Genomic DNA, 18,862 nt, shown 5'->3' with positions numbered 1-18,862 from the left:
GGTCATCAGGCAGCATATTGGAACTGAATAGCAAATCTCACTGTGAAATTTTTTCCCCTAGATGAGTCTCCACAAAAGTATACAAGGGAGGGCTCCTTCTTGAGATGATCATTTGGTTCCAGGGAATTGATGCCCAGAAGGGCCCAGGCAAGCCAGTCTGTACAGCAGGTGAGAGGCCCACATTTTCCCTAAACTGTCCTTCAGCCTGAAACATATCATGCTGCAAAATAATAATGGTAACTGAAACACTGCAAAACCAATCACAAGAATGAAGCAGTTTATGCTACACACATTCAACCTGTAAAGGTTTTGTCAACAGATAGGAAGGGACACAATAATTGTGCAGTGGACTTAGGAGACATAAGAATGAGCTATGGTTGTCCTATTAGCACTGTTCAGAATAGCACAGCTGGTCACAGAACAGCAGTTTTAGAGCTTTTCCTCCTTCCCATTCAAACTGTGGTTCTTTTAGCCTGAGGGAACCTAGCACACAATCCCTTAGACTACTTTTAGAGTTGTCTCTGTTTTTTTAATTTTGTTTGAAACTGAGTTTTTAAAATTTATCTGAAGAATAAGTGAAGAGCAAGGCTAATAGTTTAAGCATTAAATTTGGGAAATATTTGCATCCTGTATGTATGACAGCAATGACCATCTAACTGGTGGCTCAGCTAAGTGATCTATAGTAGCACTGCAGGGTGCCATTAAAGCTTAGCTTGTGGGATAACTGGTTCCTTAATCTTGCTCTGACAACCAAAGATAGGCAAGTGATCAGTCTTACTGATGTCGCCTAACATGTTTGCTCTTTTGTTGTTTCAGTACTGCAGCAAATGCTACAGACAGGAAAAGTTGGATGTTCAAACTGTGTAGCTGAAGCTGTAAGAAAAACAAGGAATGAAAACAATTTCTTGCAGAGAGAGAGTCCACCAAAAAAAACAAAAACAAAAACCAAACCTCAAAACCCCACCACAATCTGAAGCATTACTTTTATAGACATGTTGTTGCTGTTTGTTCTGTTACATGCAAGTACTGGGATGCATTAACTTCCAGGCTTTATTTCTGCTCAGGTGAGCTGCTCAGGGGCCTGAGGGCCTTCCTTGGGAGTCACAGGCTGTGGTGTAGGGCACACCCACTATGGACACCTATGGAACAGTGAGAACTACTGACTTCAACAGACAACATGTCAGGCTTTAAAATATTTACATTTCATAGGTATTTTGTAATATTAATTGCATTTCTCTTAAAATCTGCTAAGGTATAGGGATGGGAAAATCCTGGACAATCCTACAAATCTACTGTAAGTTGCTGAAGTAGGAAAAGTTGACAAAAATAATCTCAAGGTGTGACTGAATTTAAGAGATAGTATCTGGGGACTCTTTTTTCTGTGGCAATGACTTTAGCACACTCCTGCTCATCCCTGACCTGCCCTAAGAGCTGAAACACCCCAAGTGAAATAATCCAGCAGAACACAGAGCAGCCTGCAGCTGAGAGTGCCTGCAGCCACTCTGCCCATGGAGGCAGGGTGGAGCAGCCTGCAGGCAGCAAGCACAGCTGGCAGAGGGGACAGCTGGCAGGGAGCACAGCTGGCAGAGGGGACAGCTGGCAGGGAGCACAGCTGGCAGGGCAGCTGCGAGCCAGCCCAGTGGCCAGAGGGGGCGAGTGCAGTTCCAAACTTCAGCTCAGAGCACAGGGGCTTTCTGGCTTCTCCCAGCCAACACAGAGTGGTGACATGGTAAACTGATGCATCACCAGCCAAGCTCTGTCTTTTGGGACAGCAACTCATTCCTGACTAGGTGGATTATATGATGAAAAGGGAGGTGATTAAAAGAGGAGCGGATTGTGGCCAGTATGTTCTGAGGGAGGTAGTTTTCCTTGCTGTAAATTGTCTTGCAGCCAATCCCTTAAAAGTTTTTATTATTTAAATTCATGTGTACAAATTATTGTTTGCCAATGGGGAGAATTTTTCCTGGCTTAGGTGCATTGATTTAATTCTCCTGAGACACTCAGACTCCTTTTCTGTATTTCCTAAGGCCTCTTGAAAACAGTATCTGCTGCTCATGGCCAATCTGTGCTTGGGGACAGGGCTACAACTCATCTCCTGTTCTACAGAACTATAAACTGTACAAAGCTGCTATCCATCTTGTCTCCAATTTTGTGTTCAACTTGCTGCTCTCTCAAACAGGCCTTCGTATATTAAGTGAATGATCCATATCTTTGCATCTTATAGGAAATGTGTTTGCATTGAACTACACTGCACCATTATTCCAGGGAACCCAGTTTACCATGAAATTCCAATCACTTGATCCATCTACTTCTTTTCCTTATAATGGTCTCCATTATATTTTATCTGTGAAGTTTCCCAGTAGAGAATAAATACATTGAATAGAACTGATCCTGATCCATCCATTATAGATGCTCTCTAGAATTACTTTCTGAATCATATTCTTTTTTAGCATGTGCAGCATTCATTTTGTATAGTGCTAATTTTTAATCAACACATCATTTGGTGAGAAATTAAATCAAATCCTTTAGTAAAATCATTGCATTGCATTGTCTCCATTTACAGATTTTATCAATAGAAGTAATTATCCAGCATTATTTGTTTTCTCTATGCTCTCTGTTACCCATCCTCTGAAGTTATCTTTAAAATCCACATGTTGAACTTTAGCCTAATTTAATCTCTTTGAGGCAGGAACAATTCCAGTGTTAAGACAGTGCAGAGCACAAAGGGAATTCAGAGAACTATTAATAATAACTCTGTGCCAGCTATTCTTCAGCTCTCTGCTGTGATTTAGTTGTTTCACATTTATTGCATTACTTTGGTCAGAACAGAATCTGAAGTACCAAGTCCAGAAATACCAAAGTCATTACAAGTTACATCTTGAAGGGTCCAAATTATCAAGATTCTCCCTTTAAGAAGAATTTTAAAGCTGATGTTAGAAGTTCACACTTCTTAAATAGAATATACATACTCACCAACACCTGAAAAAGAGAGATAATTAGAATTTTTCTCCAGATAGTAGTAGCAGGTGGTTGTTATGTGCATAGTGATGTGTTGGTGACCCTCACAGAATGGTGCAGTGCAGAGGAGCATCGTCTCGGTGTGATAGCAGAGACATTGCAAATGGGGGCACAGGATGCCAAGGGTGAGAGCAGAGGGTGAAGAGAGAGTGCTTGGATGTCCTCCTGCTGGGGACCCCAGTGCTGGAAAGAGGTCACCTGTGGTTGGTAAGGGAGTGCTGCAGTTTGAGAGCTGGACAAAGCCAAAAGGGCTGAAAGAGCAAAGCTCACCACATGCAGTAAATTGGGATGTAGAATGGAGTTGCAGGGCAATGAGGCAGGAGCTTGCAGGACCAGTCTTGAAAACTGCCCCAAGTGAGGGTTCTCATAGTAGGGAGGAAGAAACCATCAACATCATACACCTCCTTTCAGCAAAGAAGGAACTCCATCATGAGCACCACAGCTGCCCTGGCAAAGGGCATGAGGTGCTGATACTTGCTGCAGCCCTCTTTTTCTCAAGCACTGCTGTTGCCATCAAACACAGGAGCAAACAGGAAAGTCCATGGGAGAGCCCAAGAGCAGAGCCCAAGAGCAGGGCTAGATACTAGGAAGGTTTTGTACAACAGTTTTGACTCCATTATTAATGTAATTCTGAATTGATCAGATAATTTGTACTGTAGCAGGAAGTATTATTGTGACTAGACACATCTAAATAACTGTCTATTGTATTGTAATTAGTACTGAGATTTTCATTGGACTGACAATAAATTCTTGGCTTCCATATAAGGTGTTCTCTTTCCTGCCCATATTGTGATTTTGAATGCAACATTGTTCTCAGAATTCACTTTTATGTAATAACACTGTTATGGAGCAGTGGCAACATAAAAAATCATTACATCATAATTTAATCCTGTTAATTTTTAACTTTATTCTAAGCAAATAGTTTTGAAAAGATAGTATTTTTTTCTGTAGTCATAGTTCCATATTTTTAGATGACTTCTGCAATTTTAAAGGCTGCAACAATAATGTTGCTTATACAATTGAAGCTGTCCCTTTCATTGTAAGACCTTTTTTACATATCTGATCTATTCCTCAATATGGCAAACAGATAATGAAAGTATTTCTCTCTATGGGACTGTAAATAAAGTATATGCATTCCACTGACATCAAAAATGAAAGAGGACATGAGTAGTTAAAAACTGAACAATTCTGCAGCTCTAAAATAAGATGCTTATGTTTCAAAGGCCTTTCTCTGCAAAGAGGAAGGGGCATTTAGAAATGTTTTAAACATCAAAAACTGAGAGTATATATATAATCTATTTTTTGTATATCGACTATTTTTCATTTGCATTGCAGATGCAATTTCTCAGAAAGAATACTGGGAGAAAAAGCCTTTGAAGGAGAAGTGATATGTGTTAGTATTTGCATTTCTCGCCCTATTTGTCTTCCTTTACTACAAAAAAAAATTAAATTTAATTAATTAGATTTAGATAGCAAATGTCTGTAAGAAGCTTATTTTGGAAAGCAGCTATAAAAGGAACAGCATATTTAAAGAGAGCTTTACAAAGATAAACTGAAATGGTAATATTAGAAATTCAGTTTCAGACAATAGAAAGAATGAGGTAAATGTAAAGTGCAAAGATTCACTGTGCAGTGGAATATCTAAGTTTTGAAGAGTAATGCAAAATAGATTCTCATGCTCTATCTGCTTTTTAGGAACACCAAGGGCTGTGGTGAGGACGTGAGTCAATGGTGCAGAAGATGGTTATGGCCTGGCTTCTGCAACCTGAGAGACTCTTTTACTATGTCAAGTTCACAGACTGTTTGGGAAGCTGTGCCAAGGATGATATTAAGACCTACACTACATTCTGCCTATGATTTGGATTTCTGAAAGGAACAAAAATGAATGGTTTATGTTAAAAAACCAAATTGAGCTAACTTTTGTAACCTGATGTTTATTGCTTTACCCCATGGCGTTATGCTGTGAAAAGCTATCATCAGACACAAAAAAAAAACCCTGACCAGGTCTGAGACAATAGGCAATAAAGACTTTTATCACACTGATTTTCTGTGTCAGAAAGGTCCCTGTGTCAGGCCAACAGGAGCACTGTGGGGTTCAGTGCAGGGTTCACTGTGGGTCCCAAGTGCCCAGGCCTGCACTGGGGTGGGTGCCCCCGGACAGGGGTAAAGGAGAGGGTTGAGGGGCTGGGCCCTGGGCAGACAACAAACTGAACATGAAAGAGCAGAGATCACCCCAGGCACCACAACACTCAGGGCTGTGGCAGCAGAACCAGCTACCAGGGAATTTTCCCCCCAGGTCACATCTTTGTGTGACCACTTCTAGAAGGACATTCAACTGCAGAGACACATAAATGCAAGATCATTAGAATGATTAGGGAGATGATGATTAGATCACAATGAGCAAGAGGAGCAGAGAGAACTCTCCTTGTGTAGCCTGGAGATGAGAAGGATGAGGAGAGTAACTGCTGCTGTCTATTACCTGAGTGGAGTTCTGATGATGCCTGGGAGTGATCTCTGCCTTGGAGGTGCACAACAGAAAGGACAAAAGGCAACAGTCACAAGCTGCAGCAAAGAAAAAACTTACTGGATATAGGGCAAATTTTTATAAGTGTTTAGATGTTGGGAAGGGTCACCTGGAGAAGCTGCAAAACCCCAGCCTTAGGGAGTTTTAAACCTCAGCTGAACCAGACCCTGAGCAACTTGTCCTTCCTTTGACAAGAGCCATGCTCAGAGCTTTGGCAGTGGCCATGCTCAGAGCAGGAGGATTAGGTGAAACATGGAGGCCATGTTGAACTTCAATGATCCCACCATTCTTTGATAAAAACCAGCAGGTTTCCATGCTTTGGATAATGTGAAATAGTGCTTTCCCTGCTCAGTAAGCTGCTGTGCCAAGATGGCCTCATGATGTATTGAGGCTTATGTAAGATTTATAGTTTGACAAACATCTACGGCAGTAATTAAAATGAAAGCTAGTGATTTTTAATAGCTGGATAAAAATGAATCTTTAGATAATAATGAAGAATTAACCAATTTTCATAATTAAGATTTTCTACCTGGAAGGACTGTTAAGTCTAGAGATGTTAGAATCATAGAATACTAGGTAAAACATGTTTTTAAATTGAAAATGGATGATAAAGTCGGTTTTGAAGCATGACTCCTAAGCTTTCCTTGCCATATCAAGCTTCTGCAGTCAGTGCCTTCTCAGCCAATGCCAAGCCAAAGCAAAGGTTAGTCTTGCAGAAGGTAAACTCAAAATTAGTGATGGAGCTGCAAAAGGAAGCTGAGTTCTCACTCTAGCTGAGAGTGACCCTTTCTGACCTACAGTGCATGATAGAGCTCTTGGGATCTAAGTGGCACTTAGGAGAATGCTCAGGAGTCTGCTTCTGCCAGGTAGAGGTGGCAGAGGATTTTATTCTGTATTGATTTAGGACTGGTTCTTGGATTTAGGTATGCTGCAAGACTAAAACTGACTGAGTGTTAGGATTAGTGTTATGTGTAGCAATAATGTAGTGTAGTATTATGTAGAATTAGCAATTGTGTGTAGGAAGTTCATCTCTGTGTTAGGAGCCCAAGTTTGTTCTTTATGTAGATTAATGCCAAAAACTGCATAATATTTTCCCCAAAAGCTTTTAAAAAGTAGACACTTTCAACAGTAAAAGATTTTTTAGTGCCTTTCCCTTTCAGAAGTTCTTAATGCTTCTTGGGAGACACACAAACTAGACTCAAAATATCTCTTGCAATCAAACTTCTTCAAAAATTACTATATATCCCCACATAGCTATGCTACTTATATCACTATGGAAAAGATACACCAAAGCTGTAAATAATTAAGGACCTGAAGTTAATATTTAAAGTGTAATAATTATTTGTACTGAATTACCTGTTAAATTCAAGAGGGTTAATTAGTTCATTGATCATTTCAGTTCTGTTGAGTTCCTTTAAGGATGAATTTGGCCTAGGTTGTTTAAAATACAATATGTTTAAGAATCATTCTAATCCTTCTCTTAATCATGCAAAGTAAAGGTAATTTACCATTTTAAAAGCTACTGAACTAGCTAATTTAATTTTTGTGTGTCAATAGTTAAATTTGAAATCAAACATATTAATATGAGACAGGGAATCACTATTCAAATAAAAAATATTTTTCTTATTTCAAGGAGTTTTGTGTTTATCTCTGAAGCACATTCAGAATTAAAGTCCATGTGACAGTTTTAAAATTGCCCATTCACTTTTTCTTTAAATTTGTTTTAGAATTCTTTGGTGGTTTGTTTCCTTTTTCTTTATTTTTACCAAAAAATATTGAAGTGTTTATGAAGTTACTTTCTCAGCTGGGACAAATGCTGGCTGCATTGGCAGCAAGCCAGTATCTTTTTTGCAGAATAACTTGAAGACAAATATGCTATGGTTACCTAAATAGTGGAATAATTTTCATAGAATTCTTGCTACTGTGGCTTTGGAAAGTATGCTGCTGGTATCTGGCAATTGCCCCAAACTAATTAGTTCTTTATTTTTGAAGATGAATGTTTATTTCACAGTCGAATAAATAATGTGTATGAAGTCATTTTAGGAAAACAAATACTGTTTTTATCAGGATGTGAAACCCTTCTGTCCTGGTTTAGGGCAAATTTGGGGAGAAGCCTCTGAATGGGGTCCCTCTAGAAAGCAAATTCATTGGCCCGTCCCTCAAATGGTTTGGGGAAAATATGTCCTTGGAGAAAAGTGGAAAAAAACCTGTTTATTTAACAAGCAAAGCTTGTTCTTTAACAAAGCAAAGCATAAATAATGAAATTATATCAAACAACAAACCTCTCTCTGTTCTGAAGAGATGGCAAACTCAGCAGGTCCTGGTTGTGGCTGAGCTCAGCTGGCTCAGTCCCTCCCAGCCCCTCCTGAGCTGGAAATGCCGCGGCCCTGGTGAGCCCGAGGTGGGAGCTCCAGGAGCTCTGCTGGGTGTTCAGCCCAGAGCAGGGCTGGACAGCTCCCAGCAAAAGGAAAATCACTGACCAGGGAACTGCTCTGCCCCAGCCAGCTAAAACCCAACTAGAAGCAAAGGGGAGCTCTGTCCTGCTGTCTGTCTGTCCGTGCTGCAGACAGCGCAGTCCAGGAGAGGGAATGTGGAGCAGTGAGTGCAGCTCCTGAGCACAAAGTGCTGCTTCTGTTTGCCCACCTCGCCCTCAGAACCAGCCTGAGAGATGCAGAACTTAACATCCAGCAAAAACAGAGACAACTGGGGATACAAGCATCATAAAGTTACCCTAGGGCACCTTCTAAAAAGAAGAGGAAATGAAAGTTTCTCACTTAGATACAGAATTAGGAGTCCTGACACTCATCAGCACAGCCCAGTCCACGGTGCTGATACAGTTTAATTTTTCATATTCTGTTAAGTAACAGAATCTAATTTACCTCCCATTTGAGAAATATTGTGCAATCTTTAGTGATATTTTAAAGCTGAAAATAAATAATGGATCAGGTCTCATTTGAGTAATTTGTGGATATGAGTAAGTACATTGAGAGAGCAGAATGTGACATGCGAGAAAATGGCACTATTGTACTTTGTACTTCTCACACAGGCAAAGCAATGGTGCAATGAACCCTCCAAGCCCAGAAAATGTTAAGTGTGAGCTTTACAGCTCACTTAAGAGACAGACAGCTGCTGCCCAACAACACAGTTATGAATTCAAGCATATGGTTAAATGCATTCCTGCATTAGTGCCACAGTTGTTCTGGAAGATAGTCAAACTCATTACATTATTTGGGCTGGAAATTTTCAGCCTCATTAAAACCTTAATTGCTTGAATGTTGCCATGAAATGAGAAAAATCTGATGGACAGTATTCCCAAAAGACAATCCACATGCTGTTAACTGTTTGTTTAAGGTATTTTAATTGAATGGAAAATAATATAAAATTAAAATTTATGAATGAGGGAATACATGAGGATGAAAAAAAGAGAAATATTCTCACAAAACTCACTTTTCTATCTGCGGTTCTTTTCTGTTTTCCTGAAAGGAAAAGAAGAAACTCTGGAGTTCTTACTTCTCTAGATATTTTAGTGACTTGCTAAATGTCAGTACTATAAGTCACACTGCCTTTTTGATAGTTCATTAATAACGCAAAATTAACCTATATCATAAATGAGTGTTTGGTAACTAGGATGGCAACTGTCATCATAAAATGCAATCAAAATAAATGCTGTGAAGTTGGAAAATTTAATTCATAGTTATAAATGAGTCATGAGTGATTAAAATCAGCTTCTCTGAGAGTTTGTATAGTCACTTTGGAGCTTGCTTCTGGTAAATTGGAAGACGGAGAAGACAATGTCCTGCAGTAATTGCATTTCTTCAAAATATGTTGTGTACAAGGACCTCCCTTTGGCTGCAGAGATCTCCCAGCTGTGTAGGAAACAGCCAGGCCCACGGAGGGGAACCCAGATCACTGCACAGCTCCTCCCCTGAGAGAAACCTGGTGTCTGGTTGTACACTGGGAGAAAGCTATGGGCTCTGCAGTACCCAACCATACTGAGTAGCTCATAAAATTACATTTTATCCAAAATGATAAACTTTCTTTGAGTAGCTGAAGAAAAATCTCCTACTGCTAGAGGCCTTGCCTGGAGGTAAAAGCCAAAGTGATTAAATGGATCAAAGTCTGCTTTGTCAGGCTGAGCATATGACCTTGGGGCTCCTATTGAGGACTAATGATTGATAATTATGGGAGTGGAGGTGTTTCATGATATTCCTATTATTTCTCAAGCAGTTATTGCTGCTTGAGTCCTTATAGGTGGAGGCATAAAACCAATTGCAGAAGGCAAATCAACATCACAGATAGTACTGGTAAGATCTGTTACCCACTCAGGAATGCTTTCAGCTGGGAAACAGAATGTTTCATATCCTCACATGGTTTCACAAATCTTTCCAGACACAATTCCTCCTCTCTCCAGAACCCAGACCATAAGAATCCATTGTGTGGGAGAGGCTTCTGCTTTCTGGTTCTGTGTCTAACAGTGAGTTATCAAATATGACAGAAAGTCTTAAGGAGCCATGTTGTTTTCCCTCTCTGAAAACAGAACCATGTTCTCTTTTTGCCCAAAGGGCATTTGTCGGTTTCTTCCACAAAACAAGTACAATCTTGGGAAAAAAATAATCAAGAATTCAATAAAGTAAATCACATGCAGCCTTCAAAATTAATTTGGGACAGAGCTTCACTGTAAGCCTGACTGTATGAAAAATAGTACATGGAGGAGCCTGGCAACATCCTGGGATTTCACTGATCTTTGAAGGAATACAGAAACACCCACTACTTTCTTTCAAAATGAGGAAGCCATTGAAATGGTATGAGCACATATGGTAACAAGTTTTTTGAAATTTCACTATCTTGGCTTACACTGAGAAATTTGTGAATAAAACTGTTAAAACGCAATTGACAGAAAAGTTTGGGTTTGCTTCTTGCTGGCTAATTAGAATATGTAGTGTTACCCTTACTCCACAAGAATCCTTCTGGGAAGATGAAGTGATAAGTGAAGCTGATATACCATCCAGAGTATTTATTTATATGAGTTCAAGCGTGTGACTATTGACAAACAGTGGATCCAACACTTATCCAGATTAGTCCAGGTCATCCCCCTCACTGTGTACACATTTGTCTGAATATTTGCAGGTAGGTAATAGATAAGCAATTGGTGCTTGACATCTGTGTTGGACTCTACTCACAAAGATTACATCTGTGTCTGTTTTGGCAGAGTTACTGATTTCTCCCATGCCTAAAATGGCATGACCCAATATCTCCTTGATGTTATCAGGAAATAAACAAAGTCATGTGCATGAGTACTGAAGCCACCACTCAGGTGATGGACGAGGAGGTGGCAGTTTGGGCATTGCTGCTGTTGGGTTCAGAAATGCTGTAATGATTTTTTCCCTAAAAGAACTGAGTTTGACTTTAGTTGACATGAAGAAAATAACTGGATAACATACCTTTAAATTGTAGAGACTATGTGCTAATTTCTTCTGCATTAGCCAAATTCACAGAGCAAGTGTTACATATGAAGAATTGGCCTCCCAAGATGTATTGCTAATGGTGGCATTGATTTTATGAATATTCTGGAAGCATGCTGACGGAAAAGATATGGGCTGAGATTAGGCAAAGAAAAAAACTGTGAAACATATTATTCCTAAAAGATTTGTAACAAACAAATATTTTCTGCAAATCAGCTGATATTTCTTAGAAATATGGAAGGCCTAGAAGTGATTGGGCATGGAAGTTAAGAAAAAATAATTCCAGTCACCAAGAGTAGTCCAAGAACATGGGAAGTAACTGAAGAGCAAGAAGTAGATTCTCCTCTACCTCTTCTGAGACTAAAATACTTCCCTGAATTGCTCAACTGATCTTGTCACAAACATCTTGAGGTTTCATTTTGGGGCTGTCTAATCTTATGTTCTTTGAAAAAAACATTGTTATTCAGAATTTTTGAGATTAATTGTATGCAGACAATCTTCATGTTACCATCCTTTCTGCCACAGTAAACACAGTTTAGCAGAACCTGGAATTAACTGCTACCATGAACCAGTCATAAACTGTCTTTCTAGAAATATTATTTAAAATGCATCCTTATATTTTTTCTAGCAGCCTGTCCTCAAAAGAAAGCATTGGATGGCCAATGCTCAGTTGAAGGTGCATGAATAATACTTTTTCACTCAAAACCATCTAATCAGTTTTCCTTTTCCTTTAAAATGAAACCTGAAGTTCTGAACTTTAATCTGACTTTGTTAACAGTTAGAAGCCTGTACTAAAAATACTCCTAACTCACATTTTTAGAACTTGAATTTCACACTACTTGCTTCACTCTGAGAGCCAGAAAAAGTGCTCAGTAGATTTGAAATTCCTCTGTTCATAGATGTAGAGACCTTACTATGCAGTACTAGGTGTAAGATGTGAAATGGATTCCATTACACCTCCTGGATGACTCTCAGAATGTTTCAGCAGTCTTTGCCATTTTGAAGAGCTCTTGAACTAACTGAAAATTGTGTCAGGAACTGACACTACTTAACCTGATTCTATGGAAGAACACTTAGGATGTGGCAGGAAGGAGCCTTATGGTTGTGCTGCTGATCTCTCTCTTCTGGCTGGATCAAAGTGGAAGAAAATTTGAAATAATACAGGAAAATTATCTAGTGCTAAAGGTACTCTGATACATAACATAGTTCTAGTGTAAATGAATACAATATAGAGAGATAAGAGTATTTGTTGGATAGCTGTCCTTTGTGTGTATGAAGAGGGGAAGTGTTATTTATACTTTGTGATTTTATTCTGCATGGAAAAAGTAGAGAGGTACATAAACAAAAGCATCACTAATTTCACCATGGTACAGAAAGGGTGAAATGATTAGCTCTCTCTGCACTGATGACTCACTAACCTTCCTCACGCTTATGCCATGGTGACAAGGTTTCTGGGTCCTCACAACAGAGGTGCTCCTATGCAGACAGCAAGGATAGGTTTCAAAGGCTTCTAAACACAGAAGACCCAGATACTTTTTAAGAAGAAGAAATGTATTCTTTTTGACACCTGTGAGACTGTATACCCTAGCCCTTGAAAAAGTAGTGTTTAAAGTGAAACCCTGAAAGAAGTGGAGAGTTTTTCTTTATGTCTAACCTCTGAGTCTGACACCTCCCTTAGACTTTACTTTCACAAAAATAAAGCTTCATCAATATTTGTGTGTTTTGAAAGCAGATCACAAAATCATGGAGCTTTAGGAGATAATTAATCCTTGCAGAATAAAGGGACTGAATGTATCCATCAGCATGTTCCATTGCAGATGGTTTTTAAAGCCTGTAGTCTGTATTCAGCCACGGTTCCGGTCGATGGTTCCAATAGTGATGGTGGCACTGATGGTTCCACTGGTCTCAGCAAATGCTAAATTCCTTGTCTTTGTTCAATGGATTGAAACAATCAGCACTAGCAAAGGAGGAAATTAACTATATTAATCAAAGGCAGGAAAGGAAGATACAACAATTCTCAGACTGCAGTGTACATTTGGATATTGGAATTGTTTCAGGGCTGTGTTCAGTTATCAGAAAGGACCAAGTTATGGCTAAGTTCACCCCATTCTTCAGGGTCTTGAAAGAAGCAGTTTGGTGGCATCCATGATAAAAATATGACATCTGATTAATGTTATTTGAGAGATCTATTGAATGGATGCTTGAAGAAGAACAAGGGAATATGTTCATCACAAATACAGACTGAGTAGGCATGTCATTGTCATGAAAATGCATTGTAGTCACATTGTTCTGTTCCAATAATGCTGCAGCTCACTTCTAAGCTCACTTTATAATCATCCACCTATTCTATCACATAACTAGAATAGATGCCATTTCCAGTTCCTTAACTTCCTACAGGTTTGTCTGTGTGTGGTTTATTTTTTTTTAGTAGTACAAAGATTTAATCATAAAACTTCTTTTTTGAGATGTCTAATAATGGCAGAAAGCTGAGGGGGTGGAGGGAAGTAATCAATGTTTGCATCCTGTGGCATTCGGCTTCAATTATGCTGCTGAAACCTGGAAGCTGTGATGTTTTAAAGCAATCATCCAGTGTTACGCATTACAGCTATTCTGGAATCTTTAGTTTGTTCATAGTTTATGCTATAATTACTGCAAATATATCCCTCATTCCTTAAATTAGGTTGCAGGTATTGAAGCAGGTTGTGTAGGCATCTGATTATTAGCAACAGCTAGTAATAATAAAGTAACAATCACAAAAGAAAGCAAGGAAAATATGTCCTGCTTTCCATTGCAAATTTTTCAGAGAGTCACTGATGTCATCCAAATGTCAGCTTAACATATACCACACACAGCTCTTATGTTTCTTTTTGCACTGTAATCTGATAGGTATTTTGTACATAAATTTCAGATACTAAAACTGCCTCTGTCCTAATACTTGGACATTGTTCCAGTCCCCACACCTTAGTACTATTTAAGAATGAGAAAATACAAGGTGCCTCTCTGTAATGGTAATAATGTATATTTAGTCCCATTGGTGCCTATCTTTCAACTACCCCTTGGTTTAGTTTTTATTTTCTTTTTCCCATATAAATTACTTTCAGTGCATGAGAACTATGTACTTACTCTAAGCTGAAACATTAAAAGACAAAATAGTTGTGCCTTTATAAATGTGAGGAGAGAAGATGGATATCTCCCCAGCAACACAGAAGACTTGAATTTCCTTAACTCCTCCATTATTTTCATAGTGTGCTCTATTTATGGAATCAGCAATCGCCAACAATTTCCATTTTTCTACGTAGAATAAAATATTAAGATCAGATAATATAAAAAAGGATCAAAACAAACCCCCACATAACCAAAAGTAAAGTGGATTAGTAGAGAATAATGTAAGATCATGTCACACTTACATGATATAATTTAAATTACTCACACCTATAGAATTGTAACAGTTATATCATTTATAGTGATGTACTATCCTTACTCTAATAACTCTTCATACGTTTTCAGTTATTCATGCCATGCCCTGTGGGGTACACTGATCATGTTTAGATCCTTATAGCAGATTATAAAAGAGGGAGGAACTGTATTATAAAATGGAAAAACAGTTTGGTTTTTTTTTTTCTCAAAAACTGTTCTTTAGCTTTTAGTCATCTAGTAGCTTATTTGTACTCAGCATTAGCCTCTCAAGACAGCACTGGTCCTACACCCATCCCTTCATATTACTGTACAAAGACAGTAGTGAACTAAATTCCTTCTTGTTTTTTTTGTTTGGGTCTTGTTGTTTGGCTTTTTAAAGCAAACAATGATTGGCTTTTTAAAGCAATTTTAGCTGTAGGCTTACTGGTTTGGCTGCCTGCAGACATACCTAGAATACTTGTGAAAGTACGTGGTTTCTTGGCTGTACTGAGAACTTTAGACAGATTGGTTTAAGAGGAAGTACTTTGGAGATATCTGATGAGAAATTGCTCTGTGCTTAACAAATTGCTCTGGACAAGAGAATGAAAATAAAGAAATTTCAGGTGATAACCTCCTGAAAACAAAGAGCCAGAAGATTAGAACTGGGATGTGGTCGGAAGTTTCTGAATAAAATATCCATGGTATCTTCCTTGAGTTTCTGCCAGTGGAGTTGTGTTTCAGATGTGTGCTGTGCACAGGGAGTATATCTCCTGTACATAAGAACATGTTGCTGTCTTCTGCATTCCCACTGCTGTTCCTTCTGTTTGCTATGAGCTAACCAGGTGTTGACAGTCAGGTTCTCTTACCATTATTATGATGTACTATTATCAAGCATTGAACTTGAATTACAGCAACAAGAATCTAGAAATTAAATTCAAAATGAATGTATTTTGATAACGTTTGTGGCTTTGGAGTTACATTTCTTTTACAAATAAACACATTAAACTTCTTTATTGCTATATGTAAAACTCTCAAGAGACAGAGGAGTAGAGGGATTCAGTACATGATTTTGGGTTTCAGTATATAATTTTCAGGGACTTCAACTTGTCCTACATCTTGTGTAGCTACAGACATGGCATTTAATCTGCCTGTGCCTTAACTTCCCACCTGTGACATGGGAATGGAAACACTTCTCTCTTCAAACTGCTATGATGAGAAATAAATATTGGGGACTACTTAGATGCTATAATAATGGATACAAATTAAACACATTACATATAAGATGATGCAGTTGTCGTGATTATTGTGAACTACTATGAGCAGATTCAGGGCAACTGGATTGGTGGTCTTGGTAAAAAAAAAAGGAATGGGTCTGCGCACGTGAAGCCCCGGTTTTTCAGTGTGTCAATGCACGCAGTGACCGCGGTAAATTGGCCTGTTTTGCAAAGGGAGGGGCTGCAGGCTTTCCGAGGGCAGACACCTCCGCCGTGCTCCCTTTGGCGCCCGCGGAGCCCTCACGGGCCCGGCCCGGCCCTGCCCTCCGGCCCGCTCCGCCGCGCCCCCTGGCGGCACCGGCCCTGCCCCGCGCCCCGCCGTGCCCGCCGACCGCGCGCGTTCGCCGCCCGGGGCTTTGGTGGGGGCGGCCCCGGGATGGTCACTCCGCGCCGGGCCTTGGAGTGCGGCCCGCAGCCGCTGTCCCCAGGCGCTGTCCCCAGGCGCCGCTGCGGTTGCTCGGGGCGCGGGGACCCGCACACGCACATCTATCACCCGCACTAACGCGGAAGGAGGGGATTCCCCGCACAGCCCGCAGAACGGGACGGAACGGCGCGGGCGTTTCCGTGCAGGAGCCAAGGGGAAATCCCCGGGGAGCTCCCTCGTTCACTAACGCGCAGGGAGGAGATTTCCCGGACAGCCTGCGGGACGGGACGGAGCGGGAGTTTCCGTGCAGGGCTTAGGAAGGAAGAGACCGGGGAGGCACGGGAGCGAAATCACTCGGGAGCGCACCCTGGGCACGCCTCCAGCGGGGCACTTCCCCGCCCCGCCCGCCGTGGGGTGGCGGCGGCCCCGGTGCCGCGCTCCCTGAGGGCTCCGCTGTGTCCCCGCTCGGGCCGTCGGGCTCCCCGCGCCCGGGGCGGGCACGCGCGGCTCCCGCTGGCGGTGACGTCACGGCCCGCTCCCGCCTCACCGCTCCAGCCGGCGGGCGCATCCCGCGGGTGCGGAGCGGAGCGGAGCGGGCTCCGCGCCACGGGCGGCAGCGGCACCGCGCTGTGGAGGCCGGCAGGCGCCGCCTCCTCCCTCCCTCCGTCCGTCCGTCCGTCCGTCCCTCGTTCCCGCCCGCGCCGCTCTGTCCCATGTTCGGGCTGGGGAAGCCGGCGGGGCAGCAGGAGCTGGGCAGAAGCGGTGGGCTTCCGAAGATGGCGTCCGTGGGGGATTTTAACGTACTCAGCTCCAGCATTCCGGCCACCAAGGTGGAGCTCTCCGTGTCCTGCAGGTACGGAGCCGGCTCACGGCCGCGCCACCCGCTCGCCCCGCGGCGTCGGAGGGGGCGGACGGGCGGGGGCCGCTCGTCCCGGGCTTGTCAGCGGAGCGGGCAGGAGAAGGGCGGCGCGGGACGCCCTCCGCATGCCCCGCGCTGTGCGGGGCGCTCTCCCCCCTGCCCTCGGGGCGTGCCGAGCGCGGGCAGCCGGGGATGCCGGCGCATCCTCGGGCAGAGCCGGGCGCAGCCCGGGGCCGGCTGCCAGCCCGCTGCAGCCCGCTGGCCGCGCACCGGGCGTGTCCGCCGCAGGGTGCTGCCGCCGGGCCCGGGGGCCAAGCGCCGGCTCCGGGCTCTGCCGAGACGGGCAGCTGCTGCCGCCGCCCCGCACCCTGCCCGCGCCGCCGCCGGGAGCGGGAGTCAGGGCGCGTTACCCGGCAGGTGTTGAACTTCTGGAGCTGTCCCAAGCGCCGTGGTGGGGACGGAGACCTTCCGTCCGCAGCAATCCTGGCACGGGTTCTTCTAGGCTCTCTTGCGAAACTTAGGAGTACGGGCGTGTTGTGTTGCCTCGTCATGTTTTATCGTAACGCTGCTGCCGAGAAATTGAGGGAATGCCAACCCGTAACACCAAACGTAGTGTCTGTGGTTTTGTTCCTTTGACGCTTGTTTATCGGTATTTCAAAAGTCCTGTTTTCTCCCGTGATGCAGAGGTTTTCTCATTAGAGGTCTAAAAATAGTTTTATTTGTGCGCTTTTTTATTCGTGCCTTCGTTCACATTCCGCGACTTCCCTAAGTATTTCCTAGTAGTTGCAAAGTGGTGACGCCTTTCGCCAGCAGAGTTGGCAGCTTCTAGCGGAAAATTTGAACTGTCAGTGTATTTCCTGATGGAAATGCGACAGAGTTTCTTCTACAGTCCGTTGCTTCATGTTGTAATGTAGCTCCCCATTTTATAATGTTGCTGTTTACCTGTAATACTACCACGATAGAATGGCAGTGCTCTAAACTTAAATTGTCAGACCACTCCCTCTCTTTCCTTAGTAAATAAAGTCTGATTTGATGTTTTACCAAGTGTGAATTTCAAAAGAGGCTGAAGCAGTGAGGAATAGAGTAAGATTAATTTTTTAATACTGAAACAGTCACCAGGCTGACATATAAACACCCCGTTGTACTTGCTGTCTCTGCAAGGTTCACAAGCACCAACTGTTGTCTGAGGAAGGGTGTGCTGTAATGTGTAAAAACAATCCAGGACCTTTACTTTACTTTTAAGTTCTTCAGATAGTCTGTCACAGTTACAGATGCCAGAGCACTTATGCTGAATTTGACCCAATTTGCTTAGTATGGGAGTTCCTTTAATTCCAGTATCATTTGTGTATACCTGCCATGTTTCACAGTAATCCATCAGATAGTCACATAGAAATGCAGGTACAGAACACAGTCAGTCGATTCTGACCTTACCTGTAACTAATTTCAGTATATAGTTTACAGCAGCAGTTTCTCTGTAGATGTTGTTAAAGGCCAGGTCAGTTTTGTTAAAACTTTCTCATTTGTCTTGATGTCAAGTGCAGAAGGATGGGAATTTCCATGGAGATTCCTTTCTTCTGTATGTGCTGGATGACACTTTTTGATTACAAAATTATGCTTCAGAGCAGAGTATAAAATGAGTGACACTAGGGCAGAGATTAATGGTTAACACATTTGTGATTCATCTGTAAACACATGCATTGGTTAAAGCTTGTGAAATGTGGTGTTAAATGAAATTGTGAAAGACTGCAAGAGCAAACTGCAAAATTCAGAGAATGCTGAAAATTCTATAATAACTAGCAGTTGTGTATTCCTTAATACCTGGAGAGAAATACTTTTAACAACAGTTTGGGTCATGATGGTTTTTTTCCTTGATATTTGAAGAGTTGTAGGACCAATGTGGTCACTAATTTACATCAGCAATTGTTAGTTGATAACTATCATTTATTCCTAGATTTTTGTTTCTTG

General features: G+C 41.9%; 1 protein-coding gene across 2 annotated transcripts in view; it reads left to right on the top strand.

Annotated features, from left to right (window-relative positions):
- Nucleotides 1-16,208: 16,208 nt before the first annotated feature.
- Nucleotides 16,209-18,862, top strand: part of CPNE8 (copine 8) — a 72,023-nt gene continuing 69,369 nt past the window's right edge. The window contains exon 1 of one of the 2 annotated variants that reach the window (XR_011678688.1): nt 16,209-16,891. Coding sequence is in view for 1 of the 2 variants with exons in the window: in XM_071423881.1 (XP_071279982.1) it covers nt 16,752-16,891 (140 nt within the window). In the remaining variant the exon portion in view is untranslated. The remainder of the gene's footprint in view (nt 16,892-18,862) is intronic. The other variant, XM_071423881.1, reaches the window with a different exon arrangement.

Source organism: Agelaius tricolor, unplaced genomic scaffold (assembly GCF_023055355.1).
Source record: "Agelaius tricolor isolate 1412-34295 unplaced genomic scaffold, bAgeTri1.0.p SCAF_3, whole genome shotgun sequence".
Taxonomy (NCBI): Eukaryota; Metazoa; Chordata; class Aves; order Passeriformes; family Icteridae; genus Agelaius; species Agelaius tricolor.
Note: the sequence above shows the minus strand (reverse complement) of the source record. Positions and strands in the feature narration are given on the sequence as shown.